The sequence below is a fragment of the Staurois parvus genome, unplaced genomic scaffold, assembly GCF_062004578.1.
Source record: "Staurois parvus isolate SC_StPar_1 unplaced genomic scaffold, SC_StPar_1.0 ptg000594l, whole genome shotgun sequence".
Classification (NCBI taxonomy): Eukaryota; Metazoa; Chordata; class Amphibia; order Anura; family Ranidae; genus Staurois; species Staurois parvus.
Window position 1 is genome coordinate 2296352 of NW_028318390.1, and position 26552 is coordinate 2322903.

General features: G+C 42.8%; 1 protein-coding gene across 1 annotated transcript in view; it reads left to right on the plus strand.

Annotated features, from left to right (window-relative positions):
* Positions 1–26552, plus strand: part of SLC6A2 (solute carrier family 6 member 2) — a 769042-nt gene that overhangs the window by 348589 nt on the left and 393901 nt on the right. Inside the window, exon 8 of the mRNA XM_089692558.1 lies at positions 21848–21972. Coding sequence (XP_089548684.1) covers positions 21848–21972 — 125 coding nt within the window. The remainder of the gene's footprint in view (positions 1–21847; positions 21973–26552) is intronic.

A 26552-nucleotide genomic window follows, 5' to 3' on the forward strand; every position in this document is an offset into this window, starting at 1 on the left:
ATTTCCTCATAGCTGAGCTCCTTCCATGCCTCTTATCAGTTTGGTTCTCTGTACTTTCTCCAGTTCCCCAATGTTCTTTTTGTGAATTGGTGCCCATGCAATACATACATACAGTGCTCAACATAAATTAGTATACCCCAAGAGATTTGTAAGAAAACCTTTACTTTGCTTTCAGAATCAACATTTTCTATGGAACACTATACTACGAAATACTCCCACAAATGCAGACCATTGATTACAAACAAGATTTGTTAAATTGCACACACAAAAAGGTATTTTTCCTAACAAATTCATTGAAGACCATGTTGCAAAAATGAATACACCCCAATGAAAGTCTTACGAGAAAAAGTTAAATTTTAGACAACAAAATCCTAATTAACAATTCATTAATTAATAAAGATGTGTCCAGCAGATAATTGATTATAAAAGGGCGTTACTTAACAAAGAAAACCCATTTCATGCTGTCAGCAATGGCATCAAATGGAAGAGAAATGTCACAAGGCCTGAGGAAGAAAATAATGTCTTTACACAAGAAAGGTGAAGGCTTGAAGAAGATCAGCAAAGCTTAACCTATCAGTCAGAATACTGTAGCAAAATTGATACAAAATTTTTATAAAGATAGAACTGCAACCATCTCACAGAGACGTCGAGGCCATCCATGGAAGTTAACACCTCAACAGCAATGTCTTCTGATGAGAAGGGTTGAAGAAAATCACCATGCAAGCTCACTGCAGTTAGCTAAAGAAATAGAAAGCCAAATTGGGGTGATTGTTTCCTGCGACACAATACGGCATACACTGCAGAGGAATGGCATGCATTGGTTTTGTCCACGAAGGAAACCTCTCCTGAAGCCCATGCACAAAAAAGCCCACCTAGAATTTGCCAGGGCCCATGCTGAAAAAGAAGACTACTGAGCCTCTGTATTCTGGAGTAATGAGACCAAGATAAATGTTTTTGGAACTAATGGCTTCAGAACTGTATGGAGTCGCAAATGTGAGGAGCCTGGAATTTTTTGCTGGCTGGAAGCTAAAAAGAGTGGGAAATTTCAGTGGAGAGTGAAATACAGCTTTGCTTTTGACTGCTGGTGTTTGCTGGTGGTGCTTGTAATTGTTTTATTTTCTTCTTTAGTGTCTTGCTAGCAACTTTTACCTTTCTAAATAACCTTTTCTGTCTTTTTTTAAATAGATTTTTTTATTTCCTTTCCTTCCTTCAGTCTGGTAATTAAGGGGAGGGGTTAATTGGTCACAGGTGCTCCAGGTAATATATAACTTTCTGTAGCGCACACATTTGTGTCTGGCATATTTTGCTGCCTGGAGAGTGAAAAACAGTTTTGCTTTTGACTGCTGGAAATTGTTGGTGCTTGTAGTTGTTTTATTTTCTTCTTTGGGGTTTGCTAGCAACTTTTACTTTAATTAATTCTAATTTTACTTGCTGGACATTTGATCAAGTGGACATTTGATTAAGTGGAGTTAAAAAAACAGGTCTTTTAACCTGTAAGTGACAACTAATATTTCCTGTTAGTAATAATAATAGTGTAACTTGGATAATGAGTGCTAGCAGTGTTGAAGGTTTTGTGCAGTCCGCAGTGTGCGGCATGCATGCAACAACAGAACAACAGAGAGAGGAGACATTGGTGGAAATGGTAGCAGAGGAGATAATCCCCATTGAATTCAACATCCAGAGGAGGGAGCCCTGTACCCAGGCTGAGCACCCATCCATCCTTAAGGGGACCCCTGGACCTAGCAGATTTCCATACTGTCCCAAGACTTGATGACCATACCATAGAAGGAAGCTCACCATACATCTGATACCATCCGCCCATTTAAGAGATCCTTGGTGGTTATATATATATATGTGCATTACCTATGCGCTTCCGGTGAGTGCGCACTTTTACCATTTGTTCCAGTCACAAGTTTACCTAGAAATCTGCTGCTGAGAAGATTAGCCATTTTGTGCCATATGAACTTTTATACCTATTTATTATATATTTCTTTTATTGGATGAACTTTTTATTCATTATTTATGATTACATATTAGAGCTGTACTTTATTTTTAATGGAACAACAGCTCCAGGATGGATACCACTGTGACAGATGTGGGCGGTTTTTCTTCTGGAAGCTCCTGTTAGAGATCTAGAGGAGCAAGTTGCAACACTGGGCAGAACCGACAACCTTGAAAGGGATCTTCTGCTCTCTGGGCAGGTAGCTAATGGGATTGATGTGGAGGGTGGAGGGCTCACAGAAAAAGAAGTCCAGCCCTGGTTTTGAGCACCCAAACAGATTTGCTAAGTTGGGTGAAGATGGGGTGAAGTGGGAGTGGCAAGCTCAGGGGTGGCAGCCCTGGATGTCACTGCTATTCCTGACAACTAGGAGGGCAGACCATCTGGGAGGGGTAACAAAAGAAAAAAAAGGGGGCGCACTCTCCTCATGCATTACCATGATAAAAAGGAATTTATTGTAAAACAACAAATACATACTCACAAACGAAAGATATTAAAACCAGATGAAAGAGCCAAAGACGTTAGTCCCAGAGAGCGGGGGTCCTTCAGTAAAATGTGCTAAGGTGTTTTGGGAGTCTAACTCCCTTCCTCAGAGCTGAAGCTACTAGACATGATAGTGACCCATATATAGGAGAGAAAATGATGTGAAATGCAACACCTCCCCCCTCCACATGGGGGTGGGGCCCAACAAAGGCTGCCCAGCCGCTGAGCATATCACTGTGAGGTGGAAAGTGGTATATCCATATTAATAGTACCCATAAAAGTGTAGTCCTCCAATGTCCACAATCTGAATATTGATAAATATTAACACTGATATTGATATCCATGTGTATACAGGCTAAAATACAAATACCAAATGGTGGAGGACTTACAGTGCCAAATGGGGGGACAGGAGGAATGAGTAACACTTGAAGGCCGGCCAACATGGCGTCTTCCATGTGGATTAGGACACCAGGAGCGCAAGCCGTGAATCGGCTGTTGATAAATGTAAAGTTATGCACTTGGTGGCTAAGAATATGCATGCATCATACATACTAGGGCGAGTACAACTGGGGGAATCAATGGTGGAGAAGGATCTGGGAGTTCTGAAAGATCATAAGCTTAATAATGGCATGAAATGGTTTCTAAAGTGAGCAAATTCCTCTCTTGTATTAAAAGAGGTATAGAATCCAGAGAGAGAGATATCATTTTACCCCTGTACAAATCATTAGTAAGACTTCATCTGGAATATGCAGTTCAGTTTTGGGCACCAATTCACAAAAAGAGCATTGAGGAACTGGACAAAGTACAGAGAAGGGCAACCAAACTGATAAGTGGCATGGAGGAGCTCAGCTATGAGGAAAGATTAAAGGAATTTAATTTATTCTCTCTTGAGAAGAGGAAATTAAGAGGGGATATGATCAACATGTATAAATACATCAGTGGTTCATGTAGTGAACTCGGTGTAGAGTTATTCACCCTGAGGTCATCACAAAGGACAAGAGGGAACTCTTTAGGTCTGGAGGAAAATAGATTTAATCTCCAAATACGGAAAGGTTTCTTCACAGTAAGAGCTGTGAAAATGTGGAAAAGACTCCTTCAAGAGTTGGTTCTGGCCAGCTCAGTAAATTGCTTTATAAAAGGCCTGGATTCTTTCGTGGATATTATTATTATTATTATACAGGATTTATATAGCACCAACAGTTTGCTCAGTGCTTTACAATATAACGGGAGACAATACAGCAACAATACAGTTCAATACAAGAGGAATAGGAGGGCCCTGCTCCTTGGAGCTGGATACACATAATACACATAATATAACTGGATACTAACATTTATAGGTAAAGTTGATCCAGGGAATATCTGATTGCCTCTTTGGGGATCAGCAAAAATTTTCCCCTTCAGGAGCAAATTAGATCATGCTTTGCTGGGGTTTTTTTTGCCTTCCTCTGGATCAACTGTGGGTATAGGATTATACATTTTTTTTTCTATGGTTGAACTAGATGGACTTTTGTCTTTTTTCAGCCAGACTAACTATGTAAAGAAAAATGCATGGTGCCTACAGTGAAACATGATGGTGGTAGTGGCCTTCTGTGGGGTTGTATGAGTGCTGCTGGTGTCGGGGAGATGCATTGCATTGATGGTATCATGAATTCACAAATGTACTGCTCTATTTTGAAAGAGAAGATGCTACCTTTATTTCGTGCCCTTGGTCATCGTGCACTTTTCTAAGATGACAATGATCCAAAACACACATCTAAGTCCACTGTTGTATTTCTGAAGAAGAACAGGGTGAAAGTGATTCAGTGGTCAAGTATGTCTCCTGATCTGAACAAAATCGAACACCTATGGGGAATTCTGAAAAGACAAGTTGAGCATCACTCTCCATCCAGCATCCAGGCTCTAAAAGAGGTCGTTCTTGAAGAATGGAAAAAGATAGATGTTGCAATATGTTGCCAACTTGTTCATTCCATGCCTAGAAGACTTGCTGCTGTCTTTACAAATTAGGGGGGTCATACAAAATACTCGATGTAGTCGTTTTTGTTGTGGGGTGTATTCATTTTTGTATCAACTAATTCGAGTAAAACTGAATATTTTGTAACGTAAGTAATATTAACGTGAGCTAAACAAATGTTCTATAAAACTCAGTTTTGACAAAAGTTTGGAATTTGTTCTTGTGTTCATTGAGATATTGATTAAAATCTTACTTTTCAAAAGGGGTGTGCTATGCACTGTGTATACATATATATATATATATATATATATATATATATATAGATATATACAGGTGAAACTTGAAAAATTAGAATATCGTGCAAAAGTTCATTTATTTCAGTAATGCAACTTAAAAGGTGAAACTAATATATGAGATAGACTCATTACATGCAAAGCAAGATAGTTCAAGCCATGATTTGTCATAATTGTGATGATTATGGCTTACAGCTCATGAAAACCCCAAATCCACAATCTCAGAAAATTAGAATATTACATGCAATCAATAAAACAAGGATTGTACATAGAACAATATCGGACCTCTGAAAAGTATAAGCATGCATATGTACTCAGTACTTGGTTTGGGCCCCTTTTGCAGCAATTACTGCCTCAGTGCGGCGTGGCATGGAAGCTATCAGCCTATGGCACTGCTGAGGTGTTATGGAAGACCAGGATGCTTCAAAAGCAGCCTTCAGCTCTTCTGCATTGCTCGGTCTCATGTCTCTCATCTTTTTCTTAGCAATGCCCCATAGATTCTCTATGGGGTTCAGATCAGGCGAGTTTGCAGGCCAATCAAGCACAGTAATCCCACGGTCATTGAACCAGGTTTTGGTGCTTTTGACAGTGTAGGCAGGTGCCGAGTCCTGCTGGAAAATGAAGTCGACATCCCCATAAAGCTCATCTGCGGAAGGAAGCATGAAGTGCTCCAAAATCTCCTGGTAGACGGCTGTGTTGACCCTGGACTTAATGAAGCACAGTGGACCAACACCAGCAGATGACATGGCTCCCCAAATCAACACTGACTGTGGAAACTTCACACTGGACTTCAAGCATCTTGCAGTGTGTGCCTCTCCATTCTTCCTCCATACTCTGGGTCCTTGGTTTCCAAATGATATGCAAAAGTTGCTCTCATCAGAAAAGAGGACTTTGGACCACTGAGAAACAGACCAGGTCTGTTTTTCTTTAGCCCAGGTAAGACGCTTCTGACGTTGTTTGTTGTTCGGGAGTGAATTGACAAGAGGAATACAACATTTGAAGCCCATGTCCAGGATCCGTCTGTGTGGTGGCTCTTGATGCACTGACACCAGCCTCAGTCCACTCCTTGTGAAAGTCCCCAACACTTTTGAATGGCCTTTTCCTGACAATCCTCTCCAGGCTGCGGTCATCCCTGCCACTTGTGCACCTTTTTCTTCCACACTTTTCCCTTCCACATAACTTTCTATTAATGTGCTTTGATGCAGCACTTTGGAAACATCCAACTTCTTTTGCAATTACCTTTTTTTTTTGTTTACAAACGATTTTATTGAGTATAAGTAGACAATAAAATAACAGCACATTTTCAAATATTAACAGCAAAAACAAGGCACTTTGGAAAAGTACAATTCAGAAAAAGATATCATAATAATGAAGAGAAAAAACAAGAAAAGCAGATTGCAAGTACATGAAATACGTTAAAGATAAGAGAAATTGAATAATACGTCTGTCAACAGCATCTGTCAGTCATTATTCACTGAAAACGTTATCAATCATGCAATAAATGTCTATAATCCCTCCATGACTCCCATTTTTTATCAAATAAGTGCATCTTATCCAGCAAAGTATAATGAATGCGTTCCATGAGCATTACAGCATCAATTCTGTGCAGGATGGAGGCCAAAGGTACAGCATTGGATCTCCAGTGTAAGGCAATAGACCATAAAGTGGCAATACAAATAGTATGTATCAATCTCATAATGGCATCAGGGACCCCTGGGATGTGAGCCCCCAATAGGCAAGTTTGAATAGATAAGCATACTGGGGTACCCGCCAGTGAGGTGGCCACCTCGGATATCCTGCGCCAAATCAGAGATATGGACGGGCAATCCCAAAATATATGCACCAAAGTGCCTGTAAAACCACAGCCTCGAAAACATAGAGGGGACGTTTGTGGGTACAATCTATGTAGTCTTGATGGGGTATAATACCATCTAGTTAAAACCTTAAGGGCCGTTTCACGAACCGAAAGAGATCGAGAGCTTTTACAGATATTATCCACCATGGAATCCCAATCCTCATCAGAAAAAGTGGTACCACTATCCTCCTCCCACCTCTGTCGGTACAACGGAGGCGTATGAAAAAGACAAAGTAAAGATTGGTGATAAAAATTGGAAATAAGACCCCTACCCCTGGGAGAGTCACGGCTGGTACGTTCAAAAAAGGAAACCAGAGAAGACGGTGTAAGGCCAGAATGTGATTCAAAAAAGTGTCTAATCTGTCGGTAACGATGGTACTCGCGAAGGGGAATATCAAAAAGCGCGCGTAGCATATCAAAGGTAATGTAAGATCCTCCTCTTTGAAAATCAGATAATCTGATAAGAGATTGATCATACCACCAACGAAACAGTTGAGGAGAAGAAAAAGCTGGTGTAAAAGTTGGATCACCAAAAAATGAAATACCGGGGGGAATAGGAGAGACCAAATTTAATTTAAATTTGTATGTGGACCAAAGTGTCATTGAATGGGTCACTATGGAGTTATAAAATGTAAGTGAACGTGGAGAGACCCTGGACCACAAGATGCTCGGTAAGTAGAATGGGCGTATGGACTGAGATTCAAATTTGACCCATGGGATCTGAGAGTTAATAGTTGCCCACTGTGATAGCTGCGCAAAACGAGCCGAAAGATAATATATCCAAAAATTGGGAAGACCGAGGCCTCCAGTCCGTTGTGAGCGGTATAAAATCGCTGAGGCAAAACGTGCACGCTTATTACCCCAGATAAAATTATTAATGGTCCGCTGAAATTGGCTCAGAAACGTTTTTGAGACTGGAACTGGAAGAGCTCTAAAAAGATAAAGAAGTTTAGGCAAAATGTTCATTTTAACAGCCGTGACTCTACCCAAGAAGGAAATAGGATAACCATGCCAAATCCTCAGTAGAGTAGATAGACGTGATATACACGGTGGATAATTAGCAGCAAATATATCTGAATAACTGGGAGTGAGATTAACACCTAAATAGGATATCCGGTCTGTAGACCAGCGGAATGGGAAGGAGCTGCGGAGAGATGCACTTAGGGAATCAGGAATATTAATCGGCATAACTACCGATTTGGTAAAATTAACAGTAAGACCTGACGTTATAGCAAAATCATTCAGTATGACACATAAATTAGGCAATGAAGTCAACGGGTTAGTAAGAAAAAGCATAACATCATCAGCATACATGCTCATTTTAAATTGTGAGACTAACAACGGGTAACCTGAAATATCCGGGTGTGATCTGATCGCTACTGCCAAGGGTTCCAGCACCAGTGCAAATAAAAGGGGTGAAAGGGGACAGCCCTGACGGGTACCTCTACCCAATGTGAAAAAGTCTGAATTGCAGCCAGGGAGCCGTATTCTTGTCTTCGGAGAGTCATATAAGGTGTGTATACCGGCTAAAAATTAGTTATTAAAGCCCATTTTTCGTAGCAAGGAAAACATATAGGGCCAAAGAACACTGTCAAAGGCCTTGTTTATATCCAGACTCATCAGCAAGACCTCTTTAGAATGTAAATTAGCATCTTGAATAACGTTGAGCGTGAGGCGAATATTATCAGTGATAAATCTGTCTGGGATAAATCCAGATTGGTCCGGAGAGACCAAAGAGGAGATAATAGGGGCCAACCTGTCCGCCAAGATGCGGCTAAATATTTTCAGATCATTATTCATTACGGAGATTGGTCTATAGTTTTGTGGTAAGCTGTGATCTTTCTGTGGTTTGGGTATTAAAGACATGTTAGCCAACAGCATCTCCTCCGGGAACCTACCCCCCTGCAAAACATCATTAAATAAAGTTATCAGATAGGGAGCCAAAGTAGAGGCAAAATGTTTGTAATAACTAGCAGTGAACCCGTCTGGACCTGGCGCAGTAGAGCTTTTCAGGGCGCTAATTGCACGAGTTATCTCCTCCAGAGTGCAGGGGGCATTAAGAGAAGCAACTTGAGAAGGTGTGAGAGCAGGGAGGGGTATAGAATCCAGCCACGAGGCTGCTGGTGAAACAGAATCCGACCGTGGAGGGGCTAATAGGTTAAAATAAAAGTTTTCAAAAATGCCCAAAACCTCCTGAGGCAGAGATGAAATAGCACCCGAGTTAGTACGCAATTTATAAATATGTGGGGGGCGCATGGAGTGATTCAGTTTCCTTGCAAACATAGAGGAAGCCGAGTTGCTATGTAACAAAAATGTGGCTTTTGACCAGCGGAGAGCTTTTTCAGTTTTTTGGGATAGCAGAGTATTCAATTCTAAGCGCTTTTGAGATAGTAACTGTTTATTAAGAAAAGATGGGTTAGCAATATGACTTCGGTAATGTGCTTCCAATTCTCGGGTAAGAAGCAGAATTTGCTGCCATCGTTTTCTATTTTTGGATGAAGCCATAGAAATAAGGCGGCCTCGTAAGACCGCCTTATGGGCTACCCATAATGTGGCTGGAGAAATATCAGGAGTCGAATTAGATTGAAAATATTCCAAAATAGATGCAGCTACTTCATGGCGGGAGTCAATATCCGTAAGCATAGAATCATTGAGTCTCCATGAGAAGGGAGTGGGTGCAAGTCCCATACATGTGATAGACAAGGCTATAATATTGTGATCCGACCAAGGACTCAAGTGGATGTTCGCTATCCTAGAGTTTGCTAATAAAATAGGGGTGCAATAAATATAGTCTAATCTAGCGTAAGAGTCATGTGGGTGAGAATAAAATGAATATTCTCTAGCTCCTACATTATGCGCCCTCCAGGCATCTACTAATTGGAAGGCCTCTAGTCTTTTAGTAAGTGATTTTGGGAAGGCGTGGGAAGAGTGCAATAGTGAGCTACGGTCCAAAAGAGGATTTGCTACCAGGTTGAAATCACCACCCACCAATAGATGGGGTGACAAAAATCTATCAAGAACATCAAAAAATTTTGAGAAAAAGGTAGCTTGTGCCGAATTCGGTGCGTAGACATTTGCTATTGTAAGTTCTCGGCCTGAAAGGGTGCCCTTAAGAATAATAAACCTACTGTCTGGATCACGGTACACATGTTGAACCTCAAAGGGGATTGAATTATGCAGAAAAATGGCCACCCCTCTACTCTTGGAGGAGTGTAAAGTATAATACCCTTGTCTATAGGATTTGTGAAAATATGTCGGGTGTTTTGCGGCTGCAAAATGTGTTTCCTGCAATAAAATAATTTTAGCCCCTAATCGCCTATACTGAAGAAAGGCTGTTTTGCGCTTGTTTGGCGAGTTGAAACCCTGGACATTATGCGAGATACATTGAATTGCCATAATATGCAAAAATTATTACCATCAGCAAAAAAATATACATTGACAAGACATATACTCGAATTATTTGGCTAGATGTAAGGACCTTCAAGTCCATAACAAATAGATTTACGGGTAGCATTACCAGTCTGGGGGACATCCAGACCCCAAAATGGGGGTCGTGACGTCCACACACCGGTATCAAGTCAACATCATGTACGAAATTTTTGAGGAAAAAAAAGACAAAAAACAGTAAAAGTGAAGCAATGATAGCTGCGACAATGAAAAGAGTAACTGAGAGACATGGATCAGGTATGCAATTAGCTGTACCTGAAAAAACAAAAAATTTCAACATCAAAGGGCCAATCGGGCCCAAACCCTGTCTCCATAACACATGAAAAACGGAGCCGTCACCCCACAATCGGGCGGTGATTCCTCCGGTCATGTCAGGAGGCAGGGTGGGGTAACGTGTCCAAGAGTTGTGAGGCCATGAATCAGTGGGCGATATTCAGAGGGCCCGAAGACCCTTGTTAGACTTAAACACATCCAGTTATCAACGAGAGAGCATATATAGTCTATATAAACACAGAAACAGCTCAACAGCGTCCACAAAAACACATATATATATATCCCCAAGGTGTAGGGGGTGCTGAACAATAGACATCCCGTGGGTTGCCTCCTATCCCAATCAAGGGAAATCGCTGACCAGGAACATCGATGCAAGTAATAATAGGCAGGAAGGCATGGTCCCATCAGCCCAGTTCTTGTCGGGCCCTCCTCCTTTCCCTCCGTGGAGATGGAGTGTGCCAGATAGGAGAGACACGAGGTGTAGGGGGGGGACGTCGAGGTGATGGGGCATCCGCCAGGCCCAACTTGGTCAGGATCTCTCTGCCCTCAGGAAGGGATGTAGCAATATATGTGCTCCCATTATGTGGAACTATCAACTTAAAAGGGAAGCCCCATTTATAACGGATACGAGCTGAAAAAAGAGCCGTTGTAACCTCCTTCATTTTCCTGCGCTTCTCCAATGTAGCCGGAGAAACATCTGGAAAAATTTGTAAAACCGAGCCTTCAAAGGAGATCATTGGAGTGTTGCGAGCAGCTCTGAGTATGTCTTCTTTGGTCAGGAAATCTTTTAGACACAGAACAATGTCCCTAGGCGGTTTATCACTAGGGGGTTTAGGGCGCAGGGCTCTATGGATGCGATCACAGGCAAAGGATCCGGGATTGCAATCCGGAAGGAGAGATTTGAATAGCTTGGTAACGGTTTGTGAGAGATCAGAAACAGATTCCGGAATTCCCCTGACTCGCAGATTATTTCTGCGGTTGCGATTATCAAGGTCTTCAACCTGTGCCTGCAATTGTAAAAAGGCCGTTTGTAGATGATCATGTTCTCTGGAAAGGTCCCCATAGGCTAGGCTAAGTTCATCATGTTTAGTTTCCAAGCGATCGGTTCTAGAGCCCAATGTGGCTATTTCCTGAGAGAGAACATTAGTGCTTTTGTGTAATTCTGATTGGAATTTGGCGGCCAATTTGGTGTACATGGTTTCCAAGCAAGATTCCAGGTCACCCTTTGTAAGTTGCTGTGCATCTTCACTGACCAGAGTTAATGAAGGAGTTGTGATATCACGCAAGGGTTCGGATGGGGATGCTCGTTCTGCGTCACCTAGAGACATGTTGCAAATCTCGTGTGTCTTAAGTAGATATGTAGTGAGGGACTTTTGAGCTTGTCCCTTCTTTTTTTTGGTGGACGGCATACAGAGAGTCTCCCGGGGGTGATCAACTGGAAATTGGATGATAAAAGGAGATAATGACCCCAGGGGACCTATAACGCCCGAATCAGGTTTAGGGTTGTATTTACATAAACGCTGTCAAGCTTATCCGAAAAAACTTTATATTGTAAATACAGTTAGCAAGCCATGAGGATGTGGAGTGGACATAGGCCGTGGTGCACCCCATTAATAGCTCCAGGGTCTGGGATGAACAGGGGGGCAAGTATAGGACAGAGGATCCCTTATGATGGCCTAATAATCCTCCAGAGCAAGTATAGTCTGCCCATACATCCCTCCAGGGCAGTATATAGGCCTCAGTGGGTTTTCTGGGCCCAGCAAAGGTCTCAATCACAGAGGAACGGGGTCCCTGGAGTGGTGGGCGGGAGCCCCGTCCCCCGAGACGTCAAAGGGGGATAGGATGGTCAGTGTCTACCAGCCTCCTGCACTCACCGTAGCTCGGATGTGAGGAGGAGGAGGTCCGGGCCGGATGCAGTAGGCCGCAGCCACAGGGAACGGCAATATGCTGCTCCGTCTCTTCCCCAGGTCCAGGGGATGCAGAGGATGTCACCAACGTCTCAGGAGGGTCCGCCGCCGATGTTAGCGGATGCAGGCAGAAACCTCCGGAGTCACGGACCATGCGGCCGCGCTAGGCCGCGCGCATCCACCGCCACAGATGGCGGAGATATCCCCCAGGGCTTCTCTCCCAGGCACAGGGGAAGCACCCAAGAATCCAGCCGCTCCGCCGTGGTCCGCAGCAGCACGGATGGCGGTGGATTGTGTAGGTCGGCGACGGAGCTCCGGATTATGCGGCCGCTCCGGTCGCCATCTTGGACACGCCCCCCTGCAATTACCTTTTGAGGCTTTCCCTCCTTATGGAGGGTGTCAGTGATGGATTTCTGCACAACTGTCAGGTCAGCAGTCTTTCCAATGATTGTGATTCCTACTGAACCAGACTGAGAGACCATTTAAAGGCTCAGGAACCCTTTGCAGGTGTTATGGCTTAATTAGCTGATTAGAGTGGGACACTTTGAACCTAGAATATTGCACCTTTTCACAATATTCTAATTTTCTGAGATTGTGGATTTGGAGTTTTCATGAGCTGTAAGCCATAATCATCACAATTATGACAAATCAAGGCTTGAACTATCGTGCTTTGCATGTAATAAGTCTATCTCATATATTAGTTTCACCTTTTAAGTTGCATTACTGAAATAAATGAACTTTTGCACAATATTCAAATTTTTTGAGTTTCACCTGTATATATATATTGTGGGAACTCGCATCAAGTGGTAGAGCTTCTTTAAAGCACACAGCAACTTGCTTTCTTTTTAAGGGCTGTTTTAGCCCACTTTTATTTAAACGAAAGTTCAATAACATGTTTCCCACGCAGGGGTGTTCACCATCAAAACAAACAAAATATTCAGCCTCCGGGCTCTCTTTATCAGCCCTGCTGATTAGCCGTACCTCTCTTTATATGGGTCTCCTAGACCACTGGCTAGCCCCAGCACACTGCAGTTGGACTCTTTGTATGCACACAGCCTCCTTCCAAAATATGGCTTTTTTGCACCCAGCTATCAGCCACTCGCATACAGCTAGCAGCCCCTTGCTGCTCTAGCTTCCACTTCTCGCTCAAAGCCCTCCTAAGTCCAGGCACTGACCTCCTGTGGAGCACTCCAAACGCACACAGCCTTGGAGTCCTTGGACCACACACAACCGTGGAGTCCTTGAACTGCACCCAGCATCAGTCTCACACAGAGACACTCATTTAAAGCCCTGTACACACCTGTACCATTAGTGTGTTGGCTGCTTTCAAACTCTGGACACTGGATTGGAGATTTCTTCCCTCCCAAGGCACTTTGAAATCTCCAAACTATGGAGCCCCATCCAGAAATACCAAAATCTGGCGAAACCTGCAACAGCAGTTGTCTCCTCTCAAAATCTATGCTCCGCAGTCCTGCAGTCCTCACATGTGCAGACTCTGTGTCCAATACCTGACCACTTCTAACTTATCTTGTGACAGGGCCCTGCTCTGTTACAATACACACACTTGCATAGATACATACACACACAGTATATAGGAAGAGGCAGGAAGTATCATCAACAACATATGTGTGAATTATTTACTCTAAATTGAAGGGAAAGTACACTGATCTCAAATACCGTGATTTAGTAACAATATGTCATCTTAAATATCAGTAGTATCGTAAAAAGTGTATAGATACCATCATAAATAACTAGACAAAATACTTTATGTACCTCATAGTCTATCATATTCAAACAGAAATACATGATTAACTCCTCTTGGTGCGCATGTGCTCAGGGTATGGATCCAAGAGAACGTTTTGTCATGAGAGGTACTTTTTCCTATCCCTGATGTGGCTTGGGGACATGGTCTATCATTTGGCATTTTAATTGCTTGGGCCCATGTTCTGCCTCTGAAAAGTGTTTCACCACTGACTGCTGTGTTGGTGAATGGATGGAATATTTATGTTGTGCTAATCTGCAACAAACTCTCTGTGTGGTTTCCCTGACATAGTTTTAGCCAAATGGGCACTCTATTAAATAGATTACAAATAAGAATTGGCAGGCCAGGAAATGGGAAATCTTGTATTCTTTTGTGTTGTCATAATTGTAGAAGATTGAACCTTTTGTCACACTACCATATTCTCAACATGAAAGGCATGGATAAGAGGCTTTTCTTTTCACACCACCTAAAGTGGTCTGCTGCATAGAAGGTGGAGCTACATCTTCCCTCACTAATCTATCACATGGTTTTATTCCTATGAAATCCTTTTCTAGGAGGGGCTTAGAATTCAGGAACCTGTGGATACGCTTTACTTAACTTTCACCAGTTCTGATGTATAATAGAAAAAAAAAACTTCTGGAGAATGAGTGATAATAACACACAAAGGGAATTCTTTTATTATTCCAATTGGATCTCCTAGCACTATGCTTTTTTCTTATTTTCTTGTAATAAAGACTAAGGATAGAATCGCATATTCAACTTTTTTTGCATCTTCTTTTTTCTGTTTGCACTCATCTTTTCCTCTTGCACATATTCTTCAACTCATCTGATTACAAGCAATACATTTGAAGACATTTGATGGATGATATATCTCATAATGTAATAATGGATTCCGATCCATTGGTTTAAAAAATAAATTAGCTATCAAACCAAATTTTGACACATAGACCCTACTCTCCAAAAATGGCACCTGTCTAATTTAATCCTGTCATGAAATGACAGGACGGACAGAATTTTGTCCCACTTTACCGCAAATACATCATCAATGTATTGCCAGCAGCATACACAATGAATTTGGCTTCTTCTCCAGGCTTTTCAATAGATTGGGATAAGTCCACCCTTCTCCCGCTGGACACCCTTACGCATCCCATACCTCCTGAAGCTGCTCAGATTGAAATAGTGGACTCCTTTAAATATCTGGGTATTATCATTCATCCCACTCTATCTAAATATATAGATCTAAACTTACTTCAGTTAATTTAAAAATTTCAACAAAAAACAACTAGCTGGACTAAAGTCCCTCTATCTATGGTAGGGAGGTATAACTTAATCAAAATGATCTGGGCCCCTCAATTACTTTATATTCTGCAGAATACCCCTATTTGGATTCTTATACAGATCTTTAAAAGATTTGATACTTTTGCGCTTGTTAATCTGGAGGATTAAACTAGAAACTCTACAGGAAACTAAAGATATGGGAGGCCTTGCAGTTCTCAACCCTTTTCTTTACTACATTTTGGCAATTAGTTACAGCACTTTACAGCTTAGCAGGACAATATACACCCAGACTCTGTCAGTTTTCTTCTTCTGGGGATTATGTCCACAGATAATTTGGTGGAATGCCTGGAAGCAGGTGAGTTGAAAGCCCTAGCACAGTTCCTCACTTTAGCACTGATTGACAGAATTTGGAGCAAGGCAAAACATTATTTCCAATATCAAGGTTTTACCACTTTCACACATATCCTTAATAACCATATCTACCCGGAGTTTCTTAAACTGAAGGGTTTTGCGGCGTGGACAGCTTTGAGTCTTAAATATGTCCCTCAGCTGTACCATGGGCAATTGATAAAAACTTTCAAACTTTAAGGGCAGAGTTTGGCTTGCCTAACTCTTTCTTTTTTCAATATCTTCAACTTAGACATGCCATCTTGGCACAGGCCAGGGTTTCATCCTGGGTCTTGGTTAACCCCATTCTTCTTAGTCGATTAATGCACTCCCCGACCATAAAGGGACAGATCTCCTCACTATATAGTGCATTGATCAAATGGGTATCCAAAGCCATGTCTCTTAATTGTAGACTGCAGTGGTACAGGGATTTGGAGTATATTTCTGATGAAGAGAGGTCCACAATTCTTTCTAATATTTTATTGGCATCTGTGTCTTCATCACAAAAGCTTACACAGCTTTTCATTGTCCATCACACCTATTACACCCCCCAGAGATTATTTGATTGACACAGGAGGGACACTCCCCTTTGACCACGTTGTGCTATAGAAAACGGAACCCTACTACATATGCTATGGAAATGCCCTAAAATGGTGCGCTATTGGACATCTGTAATGAAGCTGATTAATAAAATTTTCACTCTTGCTCTCCCTGTAGATCCTAAACTTTGTCTGCTGGTGTGGTTAGATGAGGAGACAGTTGAACCCCTCATATATACAGCTATAACTCATCTTTTATTCATGGCTAGGAAGCTCATAGCACAAAAATGGTTGTCTCCGCCCCCTGGCTATAGCTTGTTGGATTAAAGCAGTCAATGATATGGTACACCAGTAAAAACTGGTTTACCAACACAGGGGAACTGCTGGTAAATTTATGAATCTATGGGATGCCTGGTTGGGTACGCTAGGCCTGGTGCCATTCACCTAGTGAAGGATAGGCTATTGCGTAGTGGATCACCCTCTGGTTTGGTATGACATTTGAGCAATCCCCTTGTTAGAAGTGCTCACATTATCAAGAATAAACTACCTGTGTTCCCTCCCACTTGGGCTGAGGTATTTGCATTATGTAATAATGTCCTTTAACATCTAATATTCTGTCCAACTCTAAATGGTGCTGAGTGATGTGTATTAGCACACAGACAGCAGGTTAAGTGGTTTTTGCTTTTCTTTTTCTTTCTGCTTGTCTATAAGTTTCAATGCTATTAATAACATTATGTGACATGATTGTGCAGGTAAACACATAGTCGGCATATTATATAATTTGATGGTACAACCCTGCTTGACAATCTTGTGTGTGTTTAATCTGTAGCTGTGATTTTGGCAGTTGTCCTTGTATGTTCTTTTTCTGTGATTTTTCTAACTGTTTTTGATTGTTTTTACTTTTGTACGCGTTTCTGTACAAGAACTGCTATTTTGAAAATGGAAACTTGTTGGTTTTTCTAATAAAAATTATCTGATTACAAAAAAAAAAAAAAAAAAAGATGCTGCTGCTGGATGGGTCTAGACGGTGTGCCCAGTGGTGCTAATGTTTGGGGCAGTATGTGCACAGAGATGAATGCTTAGAACACAGGCTGCTTGAATTCTGGGCATTTGTCCCTGGGCACATACCACCCCAAACAATAGTATTAATCTGAACACAATCCAGCCCCATCCAGCCTCTGTTGGTAGTGGGGCTTGATGGTGCACATGAGCCTTCCACCCATAACTAAACACTAGATTCTCATGCGGGGCTAAATGTTCAGTGTGCATGTGGCCTAAATTGACTTTTTCAGGCAACTAGATCAAATTCTTGGACCTGAATATCTATAAGTAACAAACAGATGAGGGCACAATTTTATGTACCAGACTTTACCGTAAGTGGTCATTTTGCAGAGAAGCAGGGCAAAAATTGCAAAGTCTAGATGTTTGAAGCCAATAGAGAAAGATACCAAAATATTGACTGCTGTAATTGTAGCCAAGGTTGTTTTCATTCTGGATGTGAATAGCTGTCTTTTTCTTAGTACATCACAGAACACAGAGAACTTCATATTCATAACTAATTGGGTTATGGCCAAAAAAGGCAAGAAACCCTGCCGAGGCATAACTCTTCCCGGTTCAGCTAAGCCTCAGTTTTTAGTTAGTGTCTTTAGGTGATGAATGTGCCTCTCTGAAGATTTTCTTCCAGGGGCTTAGTTTCCAGTTTCCTGCCTATTTCTAACAACCCTGCTGGGGAAGAGGAGGGTTTCATCCAGACCAATCACTACAGCCAGGCAGCCAAGAGGGACTGTACCCAGACCCCACATACAAGAATGGGGAAGGTGTCAGGGTCCTGTCCACAGCAGAAGTTCTGGAAGATCTGGCATTTCTGCCAGTACTCTGCATGGCTGCAGCAGCACACATCATCCTCAGCTTGGTGCCAGACGGCCTTTATAAGGAGGCTCATCACTTTCTCAAATTGCTGGATGATCTCTACCTCCCCGTGCCCTGTTCCTGTTTCCTGTGATTTTGATTTGTGATTTCCTGTTACCGATTTGGCTCCTGGACCTGTCTGCTCTGCTTTACCCCTGATCTGACCTCATCTAGGCTTACGGATACTCTCTCTTTCTCTTGCTCCTCTGTGTATGACCTCGGATATCCCATCTGACTACATCTGCTCTGATTCCAAGCTGGTACCTGACCTTGGCTTGAACCGACTACCCAGTATACCCAACATCTAAATCCAGGAAGGGCTTGCATATCACGCACAGGCGCCTCCTCTCTGCAGACCTATCTCTGTGCACCAGCTGTGTTTCTGAGTGGACCACCAACCGGCACTCCTACAGGTGACCTGTGCAACTTTGGGCCTGACTCCCGCTGTCTAACTCTCAGGGGAGTCCGGAACTTAGCCACAAGGGAAGCCCTCTCTCCATTGGCCTCCATCACCAGGTACGTGATAGAAGGCCTGTAATGTTGTTGGTCGAATCTGGATCCTGCAGGCAGCAATCTGCAAAATACAATGTCTCTGGTGTGACTTCCCACACACGTGTTGTGGCTGGTTGCTCACTTACTGGGTTTCACAGACATATTAACCCACAGCAAGTCATGGCCTTGTACAAGCAGAGAGGTGGGGGTAACTATGATAGGGTGAGCTCCAAAGTTTCTCAATCTGGAAATTCATCTCTTCTGATGAAATGGAAGGTCTTTATTGCATATTCCAGCCTGCAAGGCTGGAGAGGTGTTCTGGAGAACCTTTAGGTTCAGGGAACAAGATAATCAGAGCAGGGAAAGTTGACAATTAACATCCGGAAAATGTCACAGCTGTTACTCACACCTGGAACAGTTGAATGGTGTCACATCAACCATTGAGGAGGGACAAACACTGCTCAGGAAGATGTGGGCCTGATCTTGTCTTTAGCAGAACTTCACATCCCTCCATTGTTTCAATTGCCAGTGTGGAAAATTGTCAGGTGGATTTTCTCAGCCATCAGCAGCTGAATCTAGGAGAATGGACCCCAGCAAAGCATGATCCAATTTGCTCCTGCTGGGAAACAAATTCCATCCTGATCCCCAGAGAGGCAATTGGATATCCTTGGATCAACTTTACCTATAAATGTTAGTATCCAGTTATATTCTGTGTATCTAAGAAACAATCCAGGCCTTTTTTGAAGCAATCTACTGAGCTGGCTAGAACCAACTCTTGAGGGAGTCTATTTCACATTTTCACAGCTCTCACTATGAAGAAACCCTTCCGTGTTTGGAGATTAAATTTATTTTTCTCCAGACGTAAAGAGTGCCCTCTTGTCCTCTGTGATGACCTCAGGGTGAATAACTCTACACCAAATTCACTATATGAACCACTGATGTATTTTATACATGTTGATCATATCCCCCCTTAATCTCCTCTTCTCAAGAGAGAATAAATTCAGTTAGTCTAATCTTTCCTCAAAGTTGATCTCCTCCATGCCTTGTATCAGTTTACTTGCCCTTCTCTGTACTTTTTCAAGTTCCCCAATGTTCTTTTTGTGAATTGGTGCCCAAAACTGAACTGCATATTCCAGATGAGGTCTTACTAATGATTTGTACAGGGGTAATATGATATCTCTCTCTCTGGAGTCTATACCTCTTTTAATACAAGATAGGATTTTTCTTGCTTTAGAAACTGCAGCTTGGCATTGCATGCCATTATTAAGCTTGTGGTCTTCCAGAACTCCCAGATCCTTCTCCACCATTGATTCCCCCAGTTGTACTCCCCCTAGTATGTATGATGCATGCATATTCTTAGCCCCCAAGTGCATAACCTTACATTTATCAACATTAAACATCATTTGCCACATAGTTAAACAGTGCATTGAGGTCGGCTTGTAAGTTGGAGACATCCTGTAAGGACATTATTCCACTGCACAGCTTGGTGTCATCGGCAAAGACTGAAATTGGATTTTTAATCCCAGATCCTATATCATTTATAAATATATTAAAAAGTAAGGGTCCCAACACTGAACCTTGGGGTACACCACTGATGACCCCAGACCATTCAGAGTGTGAATCATTAACCACTACTCTTTGAATATGATCTTTTAGCCAGTTTTCTACCCATTTACATACAGATTTTTCCAAGCCTGTAGACTTTACCTTACACACTAGCCGTGTGTGGGGAACTGTGTCAAACGCTTTTGCAAAATCCAAGTATACCACGTCCACTGCTACCCCTCTGGGTTCAGGGTGTCACATTGATTGCTCCACTAGTGCAACATCCCTATACTATAGGGACTATAAAATGGTCTTGCCTGTTTTGCAGATTTCTTCTTTGGAATCTCTCATAGAGATTCCCTTGTCACTTCTTATGTGCAAAGTCATTTTTTTTGTAGCCATTATTTCAGCTCGCAGAGCATTGGGGTTGGCTATGCTTTCTTGCAAGGAGCCCTTTCTGATTCTTCACCAATATAATCTGGTGTTGCAGCCTTGTTCCTATTTCTTAGTCTAAGGTTTTTCATTTTGTTTTTTGTTTCACCTGAATCAGGATGTTGTATTACCATCTTTTTGTCCTAATCCTAGCATCCTAACAGGAAGGTGCTTTTCTCTTTGAAAATTGGTAAAGCTGTTCGAATGTATCTGAGGTCTACAGCTTTGTTTCAACAATATGATTCTCTGTTTGCTCTGCCTGAGGGTCCTCGCAAGGGTCAGGCTGCTTTTTCTTCCGTCCATTCTTCCTGGGCTGTTCAGCATCAAGCTTTTGTTATTCAAATTTGTAAGACTGCTACCTAGCCTTATCTTCAGATATTTATAAAATGTTGCCAGGTAGATACTCATGCCACGTTGGATGCCATTTTTGGGTTGAAGGTCTTGCAGATAGCCTTCTGGTGGGGATCCCCCTGTTTTTTTGGGGGGGATTTTAAGCATGTTGGCCTTGTTTCTGTGTTGCTCCATGTTCAGTGCTTTAGGACATCCTCGGTAGCCATGAATGTGAAGTACCCTGTGTTCTGTTATGTATGATTAAGAAATCAGGATTTTTGGTTTACCTGTAAAATTATTTTCTTGGAGTATATCACAAGACACAGATCTCTCTCCTCTTGTCTATTCCTTATTGCTTGTTACAAAATTGAGATTTAGCTGAGCTGGAAGGTGATTTGCCATGGCAGAGTTTCTTGCCATTTCAGAGTTTCTTGCCATTATTGGCCAATGTCATTCACCTGAAGATGGCAGAATAACTCAAAGATTCAGGAATATGAAGTCCTCTGTGTCTTGTGATGCACTCCAGGATTTTAAAAGGATTTTAAAAGTAAACCAAAAACCCAACTTTGTTCAGCTAAATTAACTTTTTTCTCATAATAAAAATATTTTGTACAAAGTGTTAAATAAAAAAAAATTATAAAAATAAAATCCACTGTAACTACAGGAGCAATCCAAAATAGTTGAAGGGTATGAATGCTTTTTGTCAAGCAACTATATTAAGTGTCTTCTCATATTTTTGCCTCTCGGTGTAGATGCTAGATCTTCCCCACAAAATCCCAAATCTTATATTTAAATTGCCTTTAGTTCCATTATATTATAATCTTCACTATAGCAAGGACTGATAGGAATGTTCTATTATGGTGATCTATTGAATGTGCAAGCTCAATAACAGTAATAAATATGGGAAAACACTTTGCAGAGGCAGATCAACATATTTCAAATATAAACTACTCTCTTTTATTTCAGGGATGCTTTGCTTACAAGTACAATCAATTGTGTCACAAGTTTTATATCTGGATTTGCCATTTTCTCTATACTTGGTTACATGGCGCAAAAAAATAATGTCAAAATAGAAGATGTAGCAACAGAAGGTGAGTAATGTTTTCTCATGAACTTTAGTACTTATTCTTCAAATCACAGTTAGTGCATTCAGGAATGATTACTGAAAATTACTTTTTGTAATTACTATATTTTTTTTTTTCTAATTACTTTTGGCAGATGTTGCTTTGTGTATATATTTTGCATAACGGGAAATTACTGCAATTTGAAATAAACGGACACTAAATTAATTTTAGCAAACCTAGAAGAAGAAAATATGTCTTAGATTAATGTTAATTTTTGTAGCAAGTTTGGGTATGTAAAAAACATTATTTGACTTTTACTAACAAAGAACATGAATATTGCTGCTTTACTTCAACTTCATGGGCAAAGGTATCAGTAGCATGTGCCACAAGGCAAACAAGGTGTTTGCCTAGGGAGGCAGTTTTCAGGGGGGCGGCACTGCCCCCAGGCAGAAGGGACAAGGGACCAGGGCTTGGCAGGTCGGGAGAGATCGGCAGGGCTCGGGCGGGAGGCAGGTTCAGGCAGAAGGAAGGGTTTAGGCAGGGGGGCGGGTTCAGCAAGTCTTGAGCAGGGGAAGGTGGGCTCAGCTTATGCCATCTTCAGTTAATAGCAAGCCAGCTGTCTTACCCTCTCTGTGCCTTCTCTGAGCGCTGATTCCCTGCTGCACCCACTGACATCGTTAAGATTTGGCAGGAAGCCCAGGCCTGGACTGAGCATCGCAGCTATGCTCCACTCACCGGACCTCTCTGCAGCCAGCCGGCCATCTATTCCATTCACTGCATAGGGCCGGAGGGCAGAGCCTAGAGGTCAGCTGACCGTGAAGAGGGGGTGCAGGAGAGTAAACCATCGCTGCATGTCAGGTATCAGTGCAGCCGCAGACAGCACAGACCCCAGATAAGTACTCCATTGCTTGTCAAATAGAGCCTCTCTCTCTCCCCCTCCCCCTCTTCTCCCTCTCTCTCTGCCCTCTCTCTCCCTCTCCCCCTCTCTCTTATCCCCCCTCTCTCTCTCTCTCTTCTCCCCTTCTCTCTCTCTTCCCTTCCCCCTCTCCCCCCTCTCCCCTTTCTCCCCCCCCCCTCCTCTCTCTCTCTTCTTCCCCCTTCTCTCTCTCTCTTCTTCCCTCTCTCTCTCTCTTCTCCCCTCCCTCCCTCTCTCCTCTCCCCCCTCTCTCTCCCCCTCACTCCCTTCTCCCTCTCCCTCTATCTTCTCCCTCTCTGTCAGGGATGCGGGTGTGACCAGAAGTGTGTGGACGGACACAGGGAAACGTAGGCTTCAGATATAGTAAATAATATAATTTATTGAGACTAACAATACAAATATAAACGCAGTGCACCAAGCTAACAAAAATACATACAACAAGGTGAAACAAACCCAAACCTAAACTGATATAGATACACAGGTACATACACATATAGAGCACAACGTAGTCAGGCAGGCCGGGTCGATAACTATCGGGCAGGTAGGTACAGGAGGAGCAGGCGGAGAGAATGGTCAGGGTCACAAGCCAGGGATCAAACAGGAGAAGTCAGCAGAGGTCAGGATCAGGCAGGGTCGGCAACAAGTCAGGCAGAAACAGGAACAGGAACAGGAATGCAGGTTACAAGATACAGGGGCCCATGGAAAAACACACACCAAGGCCCTGACTGTGAGTCTGGCCATTCCTTAAATACAACCCCTGCAATCAGCTTCAGGTGTTTTGGCTGACTGCAGGGGTGAGTCTCTGATTGCTGAGAGCACCCGCTGGCCAGCCCTGGTACTGCAGCCCACAAGGCAGGTGAGTCCCACCGTTATTGGCAAGTCAATTCCTGACACTCTCCCTCTCTCTTCTCACTCTCGTTTCCCTCTCTCTTGCCCCCCTCTCTCTCCCCCCCTCTCTCTCTTCTCCCCTCCCTCTCTCTCTTCTCCCTCTCCCTATCTCTTCTCTCTCTCCCTCTCTCTTCTCCCTCTCTCTTCTCTCTCTTCTCCTTCTCTCTTGCCCTCCTCTCTCTCCTCTCTTTCTCCCCCCTCTCCTCTCTCTCTTCTTCCCCCTTCTCTCGCTTCTTCCCCCTTCTCTCTCTCTTCTCCCCCCTCTATCTCTCTTCTCCCCTCCCTCTATCTCTCTCTTCTCCCCCCTCTCCCCCTTCTCCCTCTCTCTTCTCCCTCTCGTTTCCCTCTTTCTCGCCCCCCTCTCTCTCTTCCCCCCTCTCCCTCTCCCCCTATCTCTCTTCTCCCTCTCTCTCTCTCTTCTCCCTCTCTCTTATCTCTCTCTTCTCCTTCTCTCTTGACCCCCTCTCTCTCTCCTCTCTCTTCTCCCCTTCTCTCTCTCTCTTCTCCCCCCTCTCTCCCCCTCTCTCCTCTCCCCCCTCTCCCCTCTCTCCTCTTCCCCCTTCTCTCTCTCTCTTCTTCCCCCTCTCTCTTCTCCCTTCCCTCTCTCTCTCTTCTCTCCCCCTCTTTCTCCCCCTCCCTCTCCCCTCTCTCTTCTCCCCCTCTCTTCTCCCCCTCTCTCTCTCTCCTCTCTCTCTCTGCTCCTTCTCCCTCTCTCTCTTCTCCCTCTCTCTCCTCTCTCTCCCGTTCTCTCTCTCCCACGCTCCCATTCTCCCCCCTCTCTCCCCCATTCTCCCCCTCTCTCTCCCCCACCCCCCATCTCTATCTCTCCCCCCTCTCTCTTCTCCCTCTCTCTCTTCTTCTCCCTATCTTTCTCTCTCCTCTCTCTCTCTCTCTCTCATCTCTCCCCCCTCTCTCCCTCTCCCCCCCCCTCTCTCTCTCCTTTCTCTCTCTCTCATTTTACACAAGATAAAAGTAATCTGGAGGCTAACAAGCCAGTGGATTACTTTTACAGGCGGTGGAAGGGCATTCTGCCACCGGCGCCTTTACCAGGCTCTACCATGCAGTCCCAATGCAAACGATCAGACTGATCTGTGTCTGATCGCATGCATTGGGAGGCCAAAGGAGAGATTTGGGGTCTAATAGACCCTAGATCTCTCCATAAACAGGAACTGTCATGGCCCATGCTATCACAAGGGATGTTGTTCATACCGTGTAATAGAAATAAAGTTGATAAAAAAAAGTTAAAGGTACAGTGTACAAAAAAATTTAAATAAAGAAATAATAAAATAGCAAAAAAAAATGAAAGCGTCCCTGTTCCCCCATGCTCACATGCACATAGGTCCCTCATGTATATGTAAATAGAGATCGCACCACACATGTGAGGTACTGCCATGAATGTCAGAGTGAGAGTAAAAATTCTAGCACCAGACCTCCTCTGTAACTCTAAACTGGTAACTTGTAAAGGCTTTTAAAATGTTTCCTATGGAGATTTTTAGATATCATAATTTGGCACCAAATGGTATACCGTGGCCGGCGTGGGACAAATTCAGATGGTGGGGGGCGCCCGATTTTAGTCTTGCTGAGGGGGGGGCAATTTTAGTTTAATCTTGCCTAGGGCAGCACAAAACCAAAATACATCACTGAGCATGTGTACAAGAGTTTCAGCTAGTTTTAACCATGTACTTAAAGTGATATTAAAGCCGTTTATAGCACTTTTACCTACAGGTAAGCTTATAATAAAGCTTACCTGTAAGTAAATTAATATCTGCTAAACTTGCACCATTTAGGAGATATTCGAGAGAGCAGAAACTGATGTATGGGCCCTGAAGGAATGGCATTCTTATGCGCTTTGTGTAGTGGCCGTGACTCCCACGCACATGCATGAGAGTGACGTCATCATGGTTTGGCCAATCTGTGTCAGTGGTGACAGAGCGCTGCTGGAGGGCTTCGTATTAAGGTAAGTATTTCATAATGCACTAGTATGAGATGCATACAATACTAGAACATTATAACATTGCCTTACAGGGCGAAATGTTTTTTTCTCTTGTCACAGTCTACTACCACATTTTCACACTTCTTGACCTCTTAGCTATCATATGGAAGGTAAACAAAATGGTAAGCAATTGCTTCCTTAAATACTGGTTGCAGTGTCATTACATCCTTTTCTTTGTAAATGGCAAAATAGTAAAGAAGGAGCAGAGGAACAATACTGAAACTGCAACCTGTCATCAACAGCTTACAAATGTGGAGAGCTAGAAAGTATGGATCCTGCTGTACTTTCTCAGAGCTGTTTAATACAGCAATTACTATTTTGTAAACCTGTTGTGGAAAGACTAAGGAGGTGAAAAGAGGAAAAAAAGGAGGTCTCTACCCCACATCCACAGATAGTCATAAATTCTTTTTTATTTGTGCATCTTCTGAAGACCCTCATTATGAGTCTAAAAGGTGTTAAAACTATCCTCTATATACAACTAACTAAATTGGGGATAAGTGTTTTAGATGGGGGGGGGGGGGATAAATAGAAGTAGAAACAATGTTTAAACCTTTGTATTGGAGATCATAATACACACTCCCTACAATCAAACGACACAGTGGACAGTATATAAATTGTCAGTGCTATATAAATACCACTAATTATAATAATATATAGCCCAACATGCAGAGTGCAGTGCTCTGGAATAACAAAGTATACTGTATGCAATGCGGGGTGCAGGAGTACATGTTGAAAACAGAGCAGGGCTCAGGATTGTCTATCATACAGGACTTAGAAATATGTATTGCACCTAGTGGTGCATTTGATCTT